The sequence below is a fragment of the Megascapheus bottae genome, chromosome 31 (genome assembly GCF_031878675.1).
Source record: "Megascapheus bottae isolate mThoBot1 chromosome 31, mThoBot2.hap1, whole genome shotgun sequence".
In the NCBI taxonomy this organism is placed as follows: Eukaryota; Metazoa; Chordata; class Mammalia; order Rodentia; family Geomyidae; genus Megascapheus; species Megascapheus bottae.
Genome location: NC_143539.1, coordinates 2,981,397 through 2,996,589, shown reverse-complemented (window position 1 = coordinate 2,996,589; position 15,193 = coordinate 2,981,397). Strand labels below are relative to the sequence as shown.

At 53.1% G+C, this 15,193-nt stretch overlaps 2 protein-coding genes across 2 annotated transcripts; one reads left to right on the top strand and one right to left on the bottom strand.

Annotated features, from left to right (window-relative positions):
- The first annotated feature begins 3,759 nt into the window (after window positions 1-3,759).
- Window positions 3,760-6,141, top strand: LOC150043581 (galactoside alpha-(1,2)-fucosyltransferase 2-like). The gene is made up of 2 exons (XM_090322421.1): window positions 3,760-3,864; window positions 4,792-6,141. Exon 2 carries the CDS (start codon window positions 4,794-4,796, stop codon window positions 5,841-5,843), a length of 1,050 nt encoding a protein of 349 aa, XP_090178547.1. The 5' UTR covers window positions 3,760-3,864; window positions 4,792-4,793; the 3' UTR covers window positions 5,844-6,141.
- A 3,435-nt stretch (window positions 6,142-9,576) lies between these two features.
- Mamstr (MEF2 activating motif and SAP domain containing transcriptional regulator) lies at window positions 9,577-15,137 on the bottom strand. The gene is made up of 10 exons (XM_090322399.1): window positions 15,099-15,137; window positions 14,506-14,583; window positions 13,445-13,483; window positions 12,266-12,405; window positions 11,916-12,100; window positions 11,318-11,420; window positions 10,934-11,137; window positions 10,425-10,640; window positions 10,272-10,326; window positions 9,577-10,111 (listed from the first exon to the last, which is right to left on the bottom strand). The coding sequence occupies exons 2-10, from the start codon at window positions 14,561-14,563 to the stop codon at window positions 9,828-9,830; spliced, it is 1,284 nt and encodes a 427-aa protein (XP_090178525.1). The 5' UTR covers window positions 14,564-14,583; window positions 15,099-15,137; the 3' UTR covers window positions 9,577-9,827.
- Window positions 15,138-15,193: the final 56 nt, after the last annotated feature.

Below are 15,193 nucleotides of genomic sequence, written 5' to 3'. Positions count from 1 at the left end.
AATGCGTCTTTGCCAACAGATCCTTACTCCCATTAAAGCAACATATATAGAAATCTTTTTTTTTTTTTGCCAGTCCTGAGCTTGAACTCAGGCCCCAAGCGCTGTCCCTGGGTTTTCTTTTTTTTTTTTGCCAGTCCTGGGCTTGAGCTCAGGGCCTGAGCGCTGTCCTTGGACTTTCTCAAGGCTAGAGCTCTACCACTTGAGCCTCAGCACCACTTCTGGCTTTTTTCTATATATGGTACCGAGGAATCAAACCCGGGTCTTCATGCATGCTAGGCAAGCACTTTAACCACTAGGCCAAACTCCCGGCTGTCCCTGGGTTTTCTCAAGGCTAGAACTCTACCACTTGAGTCACAGCACCATTTCTAGCTTTTTTTTTTTTTCTTCTATGTATGTGGTACTGAGGAATTGAACAGAGGTCTTTGTGCTTGCTAGGCAAGCACTCTACCTCTAGGCCAAACTCTCCGCCCTAGAAATCATTTTTAATCAGGGCTGGAACTTATTAAGAATCAAAGTTATGCACTAACTATACCAGATGTTAATGAAAGTGAATTATGCAAATGGAAGGGGGCATGGGAGAGAATGAGGGAACAGATGACACTATATGAAAGGAAATGTGCTTATTTCTTTTTTTGCTCTTTCTTTCTTTCTTTCTTTCTTTTTTTGTGGGTCATGGGGCTTGAACTCGGCCTATGTGCTGTCCCTGAGCTCTTCAGCTCAAGGCTACCACCCTACCGTAGAGTCAAACCCCACTTCCCATTTTCTAGAGGTTAATTAAATGGAGATAAGAGTCTCAGGTCCTTTTGTGCCCAGGGTGGCTTTGAACCTTGATCTTCAGATTTCAGCCTCCTGAGTAGCTAGGATTACAGGTGTGAGCCACTGCGCCTAGCAAGGTTTAAAGGGGGGTTAACTGTATTTTTTTTTTGTCTTTTCATTTTTGGCACTGGGGATCAAAACCAGGGCATTGCATTTGCTAGGCAACTGTTTTGCCAATGAGCTACATCCCAGCCCCAAGTCTCACATTCTTTAGTGTCCAGGATGGTTTTAAATCCCAATCCTCAGATCTCAACCTGCTGAGTAGCTAGGATTACAGGCGTGAGCCACCACACCCCATGAAAGGTATTTATTTCTTGATGTATGTAAAGGTAACCCTGCTGTATACCACCTCCATTGTAACAAGTAAATTGGGAACAACAAAAAGAATCAAAGCTAAATCTAACAAGCTTGTATGAGTCATATGTCTCTATATGGGCTCACTCAAAATTGCTACAGAAGGTCTGTAAAGACAATACTGAAACAGCACTTAAGCGATCTTATTTTCTTACTTTTTAACTGGTGATATCACTTTAGACACTTGCTATGAAAATGGAAGAGAAAGGGAAAAGAAAAAGTGGACTAGGACTACTTCTTGAGGCACAGCAAGGGACACAGCCTTCGTGCAGGGTGGGTGGGAGGTTGTGCAAAACAATGGCAATGGAATTAGGGCTTTTATGGGGTCTGAGCAAACAGACAGAGGTTACTTGAATTCCATCCAGGGGTGGTGAGTGTAGGTGTGGACAGAGAATAGGTAAGTGTACATACGGATAATTCACTCACTTATCCAAGGTGTCCAGCTTTAAAATGTTCAAACAGCTCTACATCTGTCTAACCTTGACAGTTTGACACTCTCAGGGTCCAGTCCCCAGCCTTCTGTCCAACCCCTTACTCAGTCCTGCTCTCACCGCTCAGCCTCAGAGTTCCCTACAGCTGAGGCCCACCATGGAATTTCCACAGCCAGGCGTGGTTAGGATTGCCCTGCCGGCAATAAGCCTATGCATGCATCGCTGTGGATTTCCCCTGACATCTTGCACAACTGGGATAATAGGAGGATTATAGGCCTGAGCCATCTGCACCTTGCCAAGACAAACAAGCCTTCATCCCCGCGTCCATGCACAGCGCGCTGGCCCCCATCTTTAGAATCAGCCTCCCGGTGCTGCACAGCTCCACGGAGCGCGGGGTCCGCTGGCAGAACTACCACCTCAACGACTGGATGGAGGAGCGCCACCGGCACATCGCCGGCCGCTACGTGCGCTTCACCGGCTACCCCTGCTCCTGGACCTTCTACCACCACCTGCGCCCCGACATCCTGCGGGAGTTCAGCCTGCACGAGCACATCCAGTGATGGACATTACCTAGTTAGCTATTTCACTCTGTAAACAACTAGGACCGGATCCCTATTGCAGGATGAGACATCCTTCAGCGATCTCCTCACTTGAATCCATGTGTTCTGGATCCCCCATGCCAGTCCTAGAAACAATTTATCTTGCAGTCCAGGGAAAAATGAGAACCGGTGCTCTTTTCAGATCAGGAGGGGCAATGCACTCCTATATTTCCAGCTACTCAGCAGACAGAGGTAGTTGAATCGTGAGTCCCAGGCCATCAGGGGAAAAAAACAAACTAAAAGCCTGGCTCACGCCTGTGCCTTTCTCTGTCCTCATGACCCACTTCCATTCATCTGTAGCACCTATTCCCTCATTATAATCTGGCAGAGATGGTGGCCCAACTCCATAAGAAAGTGGGAAAAGGGCTGGGAATGTGGCTTAGTGGTAGAATGCTTCCTTCCATAGCATGTATGAAGCCCTGGGTTCGATTCTTCAGTACCACATGAACAGAAAAAGCCAGAAGTAAGCGGGTACCAGTGGCTCACATGATCTGAGGGTCCAGTTCAAAGCCAGCCCAGGCACAAAAGTCTGTGAGACTCTTATCCCAATTAAACACCAGAAAACTGGAAGTGGTTCTTTGGCTCAAAGTAGCTAGTCTTCAGCTGAAGAGCTCAGGGAAAACGCCCATGCCCACAGTCCAAGTTCCACAATGGAAAATAATTAATTGAATAATAAAAAAGAAAGAAAGAAAAAAGAAGCCAGGTGCAGTGGCTTATGCCTGGAATCCTAACTACTCAGGAGGCTGAAACCTGAGGATCAAGGTTCAAAGCCAACCCGGGCACAAAAGGACCTGAGACTCTTACCTCCAATTAACCTCTAGAAAACAGGAAGTGGGGCCTGGCTCAAGGATAGGGCAATAGCCTTGAGCTGAAGAGCTCAGGGACAGCGCCCAGGCTGAATTCAAGCCCCATGACCCACCAAAAATAAAAAAATAAAAAAGGGGGGATGAAGGAAAAACATTAAAATAAGAGTGAGAAACAAAAGGTCAAAGGACAGGGGTCTCCATGTCCTCTGCCATGTTATGAATGGGATTCAATCTCAACACATAAGATCTGGGGACACTTGAAAGCCAGCCCAGGGATGAAGATCTGTGAGACTTTCATCTCCAATGAACCACCAAAAATCCAGAGGTAGAATTGTGGGTCAAGTGGTGAAGTGTTAGCTTTGAGCAAGAAAAAGATCAGAAACAGCCATCAGGTCCTGAGTTCAAGCTCTAGGACGGACACCAACACAGAAACAAAACAAAACAAAACAAAAACCCTACAGAAAATGCAAGTTCACAACTCCTAGCTGTGGAGATGGGAGGTCTCCTCCCCCAGCCTCCATACTTCTGTAAAGTCATGGCTGGGGAGATGCCTGGCCCATCCCAGAGGGCCGCGCGCGGGAGGAAGCCGGAAATGAGGACTCCAGTATGAGTTCGGTAACCCGCCAAAACTCAGCAGCTCGTCTCTGATTGGTCAGTTGTCATACACCTCATTTGCATAGGGCCAGCCAATCAGAGCCCAGCCCAGGTTATAAAAACCCCTCGATTCAGCCCTTTGCGGGCACAGCTGAGGAAATGTGCTGAGTCACCGCTGTCCTGCCCGTTGAAGAAGTGAGAAGACCGTGGAGGCCAAGGAGCCAGGGAAGAAGCTCTGCCCACCGGGAACACCACACACACGCGGTACCATTCCCCGTTCCAGACGTCCCTGACACACTCCCCTCACCTTCATTTTTATTTTTATTTATTTTTTGCCAGTCCTGGGCTTGGGCTCAGGGCCTGAGCACTGTCCTTGACTTTCTCAAGGCTAGAGCTCTACCACTTGAGCCTCAGCACCACTTCCGGCTTTTTTCTATGTATGTGGTACCGAGGAATCGAACCCGGGTCTTCGTGCATGCTGGGCAAGCACTTTAACCACTAGGCCAAACTCCCAGCCCCGGCTTGTTGCTTCTTAATTAGAGATTGTCTCATGGACATTTCTGTTCTGACTGGCTTCAAACAGCATTCATCCAATATCAGCCTTAGATATGGCTCAAGGTAGAGCACCAGCTTTGAGCAAAAGAAAAAAAAAAAGTAGGAGCCAGGAGGGTGGCCTAGTGGTAAAGTGCTTGCCTCACATGCATGAAGACCTGGTTTCAATTCCTCAGTACCACATATATAGAAAACCAGAAGTGGTACTGTGGCTCAAATGGTACAGCTCGAGCCTTGAGGAAAGCCCAAGGACAGTGCTCAGACTCTTGAGTCCAAGCCCCAGGACTGGAAAAGAAAAAAAAAAAAAGGAAACACAAGAGTGTGAAGCTTTCAGCTCAAGTCCCAGAGCCCGCAGACGCACACGTACATGCACACCAAGTAAAAGCTTTGTGAGCACAGAACTTCACACAGATCCGTGTACATCCACAAGGTATAGATGCCCCCAGACACACTCACCAGACACACAGCCACCTAGGAAATGCACCCATGCAGAAGCACAGGAGAGACACATATTCATGCCCGAAGCCATGTGCCAAAAACTTACACACACCACATCTTTGCACAGCCACAGGTGTGTATTCCAGCACCCCAGGTTCCTACTGAGCAGTGCGATCTAATGTGCAGTCTCCCCTTCCACAGCCATGGGCCTCAGGAAGGCTCCTTTCTCCTTCCTCGCAGCCCGCATCATCCTCCTCATCTTCATCTCCACCATCTTCCACCTCCAGCAGCGCCTCGGGAAGGTCCGCCCCACCAGCAAGCAGGAGGAGCCGACACAGGAGTCACCTCCAGGACTGCTGATCCCACAAGTGAAGTGGAAGAAGCCCACTAATAATGAGCCTCTGAGCTTCTGGACCATCAAGGTGAGAGGCCGGCTAGGGAACCAGATGGGCGAGTACGCCACGCTCTACGCCCTGGCCAAGATGAACGGGCGCCCGGCCTTCATCCCCGCAGAAATGTATGTCACGCTGGCGCCCATCTTCAAGATCAGCCTCCCGGTGCTGCCCAGTGCCTTAGATCGATGGCTGCCCTGGCAGAACTACCAGCTCAACGACTGGATGGAGGAGCGCCACCAGCACATCTCCAGCAACTTTGTGCGCTTCACCGGCTACCCCTGCTCCTGGACCTTCTACCACCACCTGCGCCCCGACATCCTGCGGGAGTTCAGCCTGCACGAGCAGCTGCGAGAGGAGGCCCAGGCCTTCCTGCGGGGCCTGCAGGCAGACAGGGGGGGGCCCTGCACCTTGGTAGGGGTGCATGTGCGCAGGGGAGACTATGTCCACTATATGCCCTCAGTGTGGAAGGGGGTGGTGGCCGATCCAGACTATCTGAAGCAGGCTATGGACTGGTTCCAGGCTCGCTATGATTTTCCGGTCTTTGTGGTCACCAGCGATGACATGGCCTGGTGCAGGGACAACATCAATGCCTCCTTTGGGGACGTGGTGTTTGCGGGCAATGGCATCGAGGGCTCTCCAGGCAAGGACTTCGCCCTGCTCACCCAGTGCAACCACACCATCATCACCATTGGAACCTTCGGCATCTGGGCGGCCTACCTGGCCGGTGGAGAGACCATTTATCTGGCCAATTACACCCTCCCGGACTCCCCCTTTCTCAAGGTCTTTAAGCCAGAGGCAGCCTTCCTGCCTGAGTGGGTGGGGATCCCCGCAGACCTGTCCCCGCTGTTCAAGCACTAGCTGCCCTGTCCCTGCCAGTCCTCGGGCTCCCGGGCTTGGGGAGGGCAGCGAGACCCTATCCCGGCACATGAAGTTGCCTCGAACTGCAAGTAAAACAAGTTCCAACTCCAGGCAGTTCTTCAGTCCGATGACATTTTCAGTGAGCCCTAACTCCATCCAGCTTCTTGCTGTACCTTGTTTCTCTTCTTAAGCCCAGTTGCCTCATGGACCCACAAGGGCTGCTACATTTCTAATCATCACAGGCAGATGACCCCTTCCAGCAGTAGTGAAGGAAAGAAATAAAAATGTTTCATTCTTATTTTGGTCCTGGTCTGAAAATGAAAGCCACATGATGGTGCCTTATGCTTGTGCTCCCGCTACTCAAGAGGCTAAGATCTGAAGATCACCTTTTGAAGGCAGGCTGGGCAGGCAACTTTTTGAGACTTATCTCCAATTAAACACCCCAAACAAAACAAACAACAAACAAAAAAACAGAAGTAAAACGATGGTTCAAGTTGGTAGAGTACTAACCTTGTGCACAAAAGCTCAGAGAAAGCGGGGCCGGGAGTGTGGCCTAGTGGTACAGTGCTTGCCTAGCATGCACGAAGTCCTGGGTTCGATTCCTTGGTACCACATATATAGAAAAAAGCCAGAAGTGTTTCTGAGGCTTAGGTGGTAGAGCTCTAGCCTTGAGAAAGTCCAATAACAGTGCTCAGGCCCTGAGCTCAAGCCCAGGACTGGCACCAAAAAAAAAAAAAAAGCTCAGAGAAAGCACACAGGCCTTGAGTTCAAGCCCTAGGACTGGCACAAAACAGAGAGAGTGGCCTATGGTAGTCTGTTTTCCATTACTATAATGAAATACCTGGGGCTAGATGACATTCTAAGGGTCTAGTGAGGGCCTTGTAGAGGATGCCAAGCCATCACAATGGCAGGAGCTCCAGCGAGGAAGCAGAGAGGCCAGGCTCGATCTTGCTAGAAAGAGAACAATTCTGTTTTCTTCTAAGCATGGTACCTGCAGATGTCCTAAGCTCTCTCAAGCCCAGCACTTCACAATAACACATGGGGACTTGGATCCCTATCATAGAAAACCAAAGAACTAGCCAGGTGCAGTGTCTCACGCCTGTCATCCTAGCTACTCAGGAGACTGAGGTCTGAGGATTTGGGTTCTAAGCCAGCCTGCGCACTAAAGTCCATGAGACTCTTATCTCCAGTTAACCACTAGAAAACCAGAAGTGGGGCTGTTGCTCAGGGGTGGGGTAGTAGCCTTGAGCTGAAGAGCTCAGGGCCCAGAGTTCAAGCCCCAAGACCAACAGAAAGAAAGAGAAAGAAAGAAAGAAAGAAAGAAAGAAAGAAAGAAAGAAAGAAAGAAAGAAAGAAAGAAAGGAAGGAAGGAAGGAAAAGAAAAGAAAAGAAAGAAAACCAAACCAAAGAACTCTGTCCAAGCAACCCAATCTCTTATCTCTTTGGCAAGAATTGTATCCCAACAGGCTTTTCTAGTCTGTGAATCTGACTCCCATAGGGCAGAGTTTTATGGCTTGGTACCCATGGGATAAGTTTTTACCTTGATAATTAAAGGAATCCCCTTTCCAGTTTCCACTTTTTTTTTTTCTCTCTACCACTTGAGCCCACAGCACTACTTCTGGCTTTTTCTATGTATGTGGTACTGGGGAATCAAACTTAGGGCTTCGTGCATGCTAGGCAAGCACTTTACCACTAGGCCAAACTCCTGCCCTGTCCCCCCCCCCCCCCCCCCGATGCCCCATGGTTTCCACTCTTGTCTGCAGGTTGAATGAGTGGTTGTAGAGAAATGGATAGGGGCATGGTGTGTGGCCGTGCATGCAGGCAATCCCAGCACCCTGTGAAACTCTCAACTCAAAAAGAACCAGCAAAAAGCCCAACTGGAGGGGCCAGGAGTTTGGCCTGGTGGTAGAGTGTTTGCCTAGTATGCATGAAGACCTGGATTTGATTCCTCAGTATCACATACATAGAAGAAGCCGGAAGTGGTGCTGTGGCTCAAGTGGTAGAGCTCTAGCTTTTAGAAAGCCCAAGGACAGCACTCAGGCCCTGAGGTCAAGCCCCAGGACTGGCAAAAAACAAAAACAACAACAACAAAAAAAAAACACCCAGCTGGAGGCATGGCTCAAGTGACAGCACGGGCTAACAAAGAAAGCTTCATATATGTAAGTCCCTGAATTCAAACCCACGTACTGCCTAAATAAATATAAGAAAAAGATAAATCCAGAGCTGCGCCCCATGGCTCATGCCTGTAATTCTAGCTACTCAGGAGGCTGAGATCTGAGGATTGCAGTTCAAAGCCATCCTACTCATGAAAGTCTGTGAGACTCTTATCTCCAATTAACTGTCAGAAAACCAGAAGTGGTGCTGCGGTTCAAGTGGTAGAGTGCTACCCTTGAGCTGAAGAATTCAGGGATAGCGCCCAGGCCCAGAGTTCAAGCCTCACGACTGACTCCCCACCAAAAAAATCCACCCACTATTGAGATCAGGCAAGGGCATGAAGCTGTCACTTGGGTGTCCCCTGGGGCCCTCAGATGTGTGGGACATTGAAAGTGTGTCCACTGAAAATGTCAGACCCAAGCTCTTCTTTTATACCTATACTCCACCCAAGCCTGCTGTAATATTCCAAATGTCAGCTTTCTGGAGAATTCCTTCTCTGCCCCTAGTCCTGACTCTTGGTGTGTGTATGTACTGTGTGTGGGACTTGTAGAACCCTAAGCGTGCTCTCACCCCAACACTGTCCTTCTCCAGACAGACCTAGGAGCAATAGGAGACTGGGCAAGGGACCCAGCTGAAAGTTGGTGTCCAGTTTCCGTGAGATACACCAGGGACCACAAAGGATGCTAGCTGGAGTAGAACAAAGGGCAGGAGGGATGAGATGGAGGCAGAGAGGAGGGGATGGACACTGGGCAAATCAGAGACAGGAGTTTTGTGGAGAATAAGGCAGGCAGAGGGCAGAACCCAGAAATACTGGCTGGAAGGCATTTTAGTGACAGATTAATCAGAGAAAAGTCATCAGGGAAAGGATGGATCTGGACTGAGAACCACTCAGTACTTCTGCCCTTTTCACCATGAGGTTTCAGCCTGACATTGGATTTCCATTCCAGTGCTCCAGCAATCCTGAACACACGAGCTCCCTCTGGTGGTCGTGGGCCCTTTGCCCCCAAGCCTCTGCAAGCTCTTCTACCTTGGAACATACAGTCCTCCAGGCCGTTTCAGTGGCCAAGGCCTCTCTATCTTTAGAGACCCAGTGAAAATGCTTCTCAGAACTTGGGTGGCATACCTTGTCACCCTTTGTCTTTACTAAAAGTCACAGACCGTCCTGGATTTTGTCCAGGAAGCACCATGGTTCTCAAATAGACCAGTCTAATCCCTGTAAATCTTTGAACTGCTCAAGAGCAGCAACTAAGGTTCTCTTATTTATCTTCTCTGCTCTGAGGACACAGGCTATGAACTCTGATCATCTGATTTAAGCCAGCATAGTGGTGTGATTCCAACACTGAGGAGGCCTAGGCAGGTGGATTATGGGTTCTAGCCCAGCCAGGGCTATATAGTGAGTCTCTCTCATACCTGCAACTACAACTCCAGTGTCTGGTTCCCCTCTAATCCCTCCCAGCTCCTCTTTCTCCTCTCCTAAATCCATACAGCATAACCATCTTCCAGATGCTCTCTCCCCTGCCCCCCAGGACAGGCAACCATCCAATGTGTCTAGAAAGAAGGGGGCAAAAACATCCAGAAATTTCTGAAGAAAGCAGCATGTTGCCCCTGGCTAGCAGCAAATGAACCCTCATCTCCAGCCATACAACCATTGGGAAAGGTGGAGGGGAACAGGGTCACACGGAAGCCAAGCAGGCAAAGTCCAGGCAGGTGGCTTGTAAAGGACCAGTTCAGGGCCAAGTAGGGAGGGAGAGAGGCCTCCCTGATCCGTGCAAGGTGGGAGGGCTGTGGTCACCCCCACCCATTGTTGGTCTCTGGAAATCACAAACTCCATCACCACGGATCCTCTAGCAGGTCCCACAGTCGGGTGACACTGGAGTCCGATAGATCAGTAGAGAAGATGCTGGGGGCTGGGGGACCGGAACCCAGTGGTGGACCCCCACTCAGTGCCTCCAGCCAGTCCAAGGAATCCGTGGGGCACCCAGGAGAGGGGGATGAGGAGTTGGTGGGGGATGGGAGTGAGGATGAGAAGACTGATGACAGGCCTTCGGAGTCCGGGGAAGGGGACAGCACGTCGAAGGAGCCCGGGAAGTCAAGGGGGATGAGCGGCAGCGAGTCTGCAGGAGAGGAAAGAGAGCTCACGGCATTGTGGGTCTGGCTCCCGGGACCCCATTCCGCACTCCTCGCGGTCCTGTACCCTGTCCATTTCTCTCTGGCACCCAGGGGTCCTGAACTTGGGGCTCCCTTCTCCCCTAAATGGAGGGATTCCGTTCCTACCCTCAGGCGCGGGCTGATCTCCCAAGATGTCATCGATGTCTCGGTTCGGGAGCAACTATAATAGAAAGAAGAAGACACTGGCGTGAACCCCAGATTCTCGCTCAGAACTGAGCGCCCCCCACCCCAGATGGACTCCGTCCCTCACCCCCTCACCTGCGCCCTCCGGATGGCTTCCTGCAGCTCCTCCTCCAGGGTCAGGCCCGAAGGGGCTGGGGCTGAGGAAGGTGTCAGGGCGGGGGCCGGGACCGGGGCTGGAGCCGGGGCCAGGGCCGGAGCCGAGGCTGGAGCCGGAGCCGAAGCTGGAGCTGTCACCACTGTATCCGCCACCCGTAGAAGAGGCGGCTTGTGGGACGCCGGACTTGACTTGATCTACAACCGCGAAGAGCAAGTCCCATAAACCACGCCCCCATGATGAGCCCCACCCACTCGCAACCTGTGGCTCCACCCTCCAGCCCGGTCCCAGCCCTATGCTACCTTCTCATTGGCTGCTCTTCTCCTAAGCGACGCCTCTCACTGCTTTAGCCACGCCCCTCATTCGCCGGCCCTGAGTGGTTAGGTCCCGCCCCCTCACTTCATTGGATACTCTTTTCTACACTTCCCGCCCCATCCCGAGGTTGCTTGTCTTCATTGGTCGGTCATACGTGTATACCACACCCTCTTACCGTGCCCTGCCGGCGGGCGGTTCCCAGGGCTTTGGGCCTGAGGCGGGGCCAGGGAGCAGTGGCCGCCGCCGCGGCTTTGTCCTCGCGCTTGGACTTGGGCCGCTCGCGGGGCGGGGCACCGCCACGCATGCGCTCCAGGAGCATCGACTTGGTCCCCGACACCGGGAGGCCCCGCAGGCGCAGCTGCTGCCGGAGCTCCGAGACCTGAGGGGGGAGAGCGGCGCTGGGCTGGGTCCCGGGGCGGGGCACTCGGAAACGGAGGGAGCAGGGGTCTGGACACCTAGGACCCTGCAAAGGATGGGGGGACCTCGGTGGACCGCCCCCCCGACATCTGGAGACTACGGGTTCAGAATTCGGGGCCTGGAAGCAACACCCCAAACTCACCGTCAGCTCCTCGAGTTTGAGGGTCTGAAGTTCCAGTTTATGCGACGGAGGCGGAGGGCCAGAGACCCCGCGTGGGGAAGGGGTTGGGGTCAGGGGCTTCGTCCTGTGCACAGCGGGAGGGGGCGAAGGTTAAAGGGGTCTGGAGAGCTGGTGCCTCACATCTCTAATCCCAGATGGTGGACAGCGAGATCTGAGGATGGCGGTTCAAAGCCAGCCCGGGGAAGGAAAGCCCTGGAGACTCTTATCTCCAATGGACCAGGAAACAAACAAACAAAAAAAGGCAGAAGTGGAGCTGCGACTCAAGTGGTAGAGCATTAACCTTGAGCAGAAAAGGCTGAGCAGAGCCCGCGAGGTCCTGAGTTCAAGCCCCAGTACTGGAGCAAAAGAATATTGGGCTGGTCAGACATGGGCTCTAGCTCTCAGAGGAAGCTCGAGAGACTGGGGACCTGTGAGTCTCAGGAGAACACTGGGGACAAAACTAACAGTTGGGTCCTGGCAGGGAGAAGTTGATGTCCAGGCACCCCTTGGTTTTGGATCTGAGGCAGGGAGTGATGGGACCTGGATTTCTGAATCCCTGACAGCAAAGTGAAGAACGTACTTAGGATATGGCGGCTGTGAGCTTGTTCCCATCTTCAGAGTCGGCCTAGGGCAGGCCAGGGCCTTCCCCTCAGCTTGGGGGTCGGCCCTGGGCCCTTGTCTGGGCTCTGGGGGCATGTACTGGTGGTATGTCAGGTTCCCTCTGGATGTGGGCTCCCTCCAGTGCTGGGAGACCTTGGGAGAGTCCTACAAAAGCAAATGTGATGATGTTGCAGGTGATCCTTCCAGCCTGGGAGCCCACACAAAGTGTGGCCTCTCCTTAGCCACACCAGAAAGGGGGCAGTGGAAGCAGCAAGGTGGATCAAGGCTGGACTCTGCAGGGGACTTCTGCTCTCTCCAGTCCAGACTCACCTTCTTCGAGGATCTCCAAGGGCAATATTCTGGCTGAGGAAGTAGAACCCCAGGACTGAAGAAGAAAGAAGCAGGGACAGAGGGCAAGGCTGGGGCCAGAGCTGGGCCTGAGGCAGAGATCCAAGGATCTGAATTGGAGACTGGAGACAGAAGAAGGACCCTGAAGAACTTGCAGGAAGGAAGCCAGACAGGGAGGAGCAAGACTGTGGGAAAAGGAGGGCCTGACTCCCCCTCTTCCTCCCACCGCCCAGAATACAGAAGAGGAGGCTCAGAAATGAAAATCCAAAGAGCTCAAATTGAGTCTGGTCTCCATCTGAAGATATCAGGCATAGTGGTTCTGTCCTGGAATTCCAGCTGCTCAAGATGGAGCCTGACTTTGAAACCAGTCCCCGCTAAGCAGTAGGTAGGACCCTGTGTCTAAAACAGAATACAGCTGAACACCCATGGCTCACACCTGTCATCCTAACTACTTAGTAGGCTGCGATCTGAGCATCTGAGCCAACCTGGGCCAAGAAGTTTGTAAAACAAGCTTATATCCAAATTACCACCAAAAAACTGGAAGTGGAGCTGTGGCTCAAGTGGTAGAGCACCAGCCTGAACTGAAAAAGCTAAGGGACAGTGCCCCAGCTCAGAGTTTGGGGGCTGAGGGCGTGACTCGAGTGGTTAAGGCACTTGCTAGGCAAGCTTGATACCCTGAGTTCACCATGAAGAAAAGAAAAAGCAGGAATCTGGTCCTGAGTCAACAAGGGGTGAGTTGAGGGACACAGATGCTGGGTTTTGCCAGAGCGGGGTGGGGCTGCACTCCTGGTTCTGGTAGAGAAGCAGAAAGCCACATCCTGATAGTTTTGAGGGTGCTGAGTTGTGCATGGAATCTGGGGTGCGTATCTCCACCCTAAGAAATGACCCCCCTGGTTTGTGCATCTGGCAAAGGTAAGAAACTTTGGGGAGCAGGAAGTGGAAAGCCAAAGGCTAAGGATGGGTGGGGGGAGAAGGGGGAGGCAGACTCCTGCCGACTTTGGGGAAGTGACAGGCTGGGATTTCAGTCAGCCCAGCTCAGAACAGATGGGCGAAGCTGGAGAGAGCATCCAGGGATCTGGGGTGGGGGTGGGGGATACACGGAGGACGTCTGCCCCAGGAGAGTGGGGCCACCATCCCTCCCTCCCGGAGCCCACAACTTACTTGGGTCCTGATTCCGCCTGTGGATCCGAAGCTGCAGAACTGTGGAAGGAGGAGGGAGGAGGAGAGAGGCGGGAAGGGAGTGTCCAGGAGTCTGGCTTGGCAGGAGGGTGGTTGGGAGCTCCAGTTGTTGGCGGGATGTGTGCCCGGCCCCTTACACACCCGGCAGGCGGGTGGGCGGGCAGCCCGCTCCCTGCTCCCCAGCTCCCTTCCCCGGGCCTCCCGCCTGCTTCCAGCCAAGCTCAGAGCCTCAGGCCAGAGCTGTTCAGAGCCAAGCCAGCGCAGGCTACAAGAACAGCCCTACCCCGCCCCACGCCTGCACCTGCCCCTCTGTGCCCACCCCAGCCTGGCATAATCGTCTTGGCCAGTTTGCACATGGCCTCCTTTCATCCGTGCACACCCACCTCCTGATTGAATCTCCCAGCACTTTTTTCTGGCCCTTTCCAGTGCCAACCCCCCAACCAATTTTCCCCTTTGAAATGTTCATTCTGTGTGTTTTGACCCAGAGCCTCTGAATACTAGGCAGGCAAGCACTACCACTCGGACCACCCTCCCAGCCTCCCTCTGCCTCAACCATCTCTGCAGCCTAGACTGACTTTGAAGTCCCAAACCTCTCCCCGTAGCTGGGATAACAGGCACCGCGATGGTCAGACCGTTTGTACTCTTTGGCACACATTTCAGCCTTGCTCTTGGCTCTTATTTTGGCTGTGACCAGCCACCTTGTTGGATCTGCAGACTTAGGAGTGTCCTTTGTCTGCTCACAAATTAACCCCAGTCTATTCACTCATCCAACCGAGTGCCTGCCCAGAGCTAACACACGACTTCGGGCACTCGTGAGGCTTGAGAGCTCCCTGTGCCCTGGCTAGCACCTCCACCCTGGGCCTCGCAGGCCCCCTTCTTTCCAGCTACCTGACTTCCACGCCCACCTCTAACTTAGTCTCCCCGCACTCAGCGACCCACCCCATCCTTGTCGCACGAGTGACCTTCAGAAAACACGTGCGTCGTGGGTCCTCCTGCATCCCCAGGACCCCTCCCCACACTCCTGGGGCGGAGCCGCCTCTCACCAGATCGGAACTTGGAGCGGATGATTTGGGAGCGCTCGGAGGAAGCCGCCAGGGTCATTGCCAAGTGCGAGATGGGACCTGAGCGGGGATAAAGGCAGGGCGCCCACACCAGGCGGGGGGGGGGGGGTCAGAGGCTGCTCCCCTGCGAGAATGCAGGAAGGGGCATGACAGAGCCAGCGACAGAGGCATCTTGGATCATTTTCTGCAAGAACCGTGGAGGGCTGTTGGGGATTCAGGTCCTGTATCCCCAAGAGGAACGCTGAGAACCCCTGGGTCTGAGGGCTCGGGTCTAGAAGAAGGGGCATGGGAGCCCCAACTTCTGGATCTTAGTAGAGGAAGAACCAGGGTCTGAGGCCCCTGCGTCTTTGAAAAGGGCAGAGGTGTCCCCTGGGCCTTGAAAAAGGAGGTTAAGGTCTGACTCTACTGAGGGGCTTGAATGTAAGAGCCAGGCCAGGGGGCAGGTCTCTGGGGAATGGCATCGGAGGAGGCAACGCGTTGGTGAGACCCGCCAGGGTGTGTGGGAAGGGGACGGGGACCAGAGCAGCGCCGGAGCGGTCCGGAGGGTCCCTCCCTCCACCCCGGGGGCTTCTCACCAGGTGGGTTCCGTGCAGGGTGCGCCCTCCGCGGCGGGTGGAGGCTGACGGTCTGCGCTGAGGATCTCGGGCTCCGCCCCGCGGGACTCGGGACA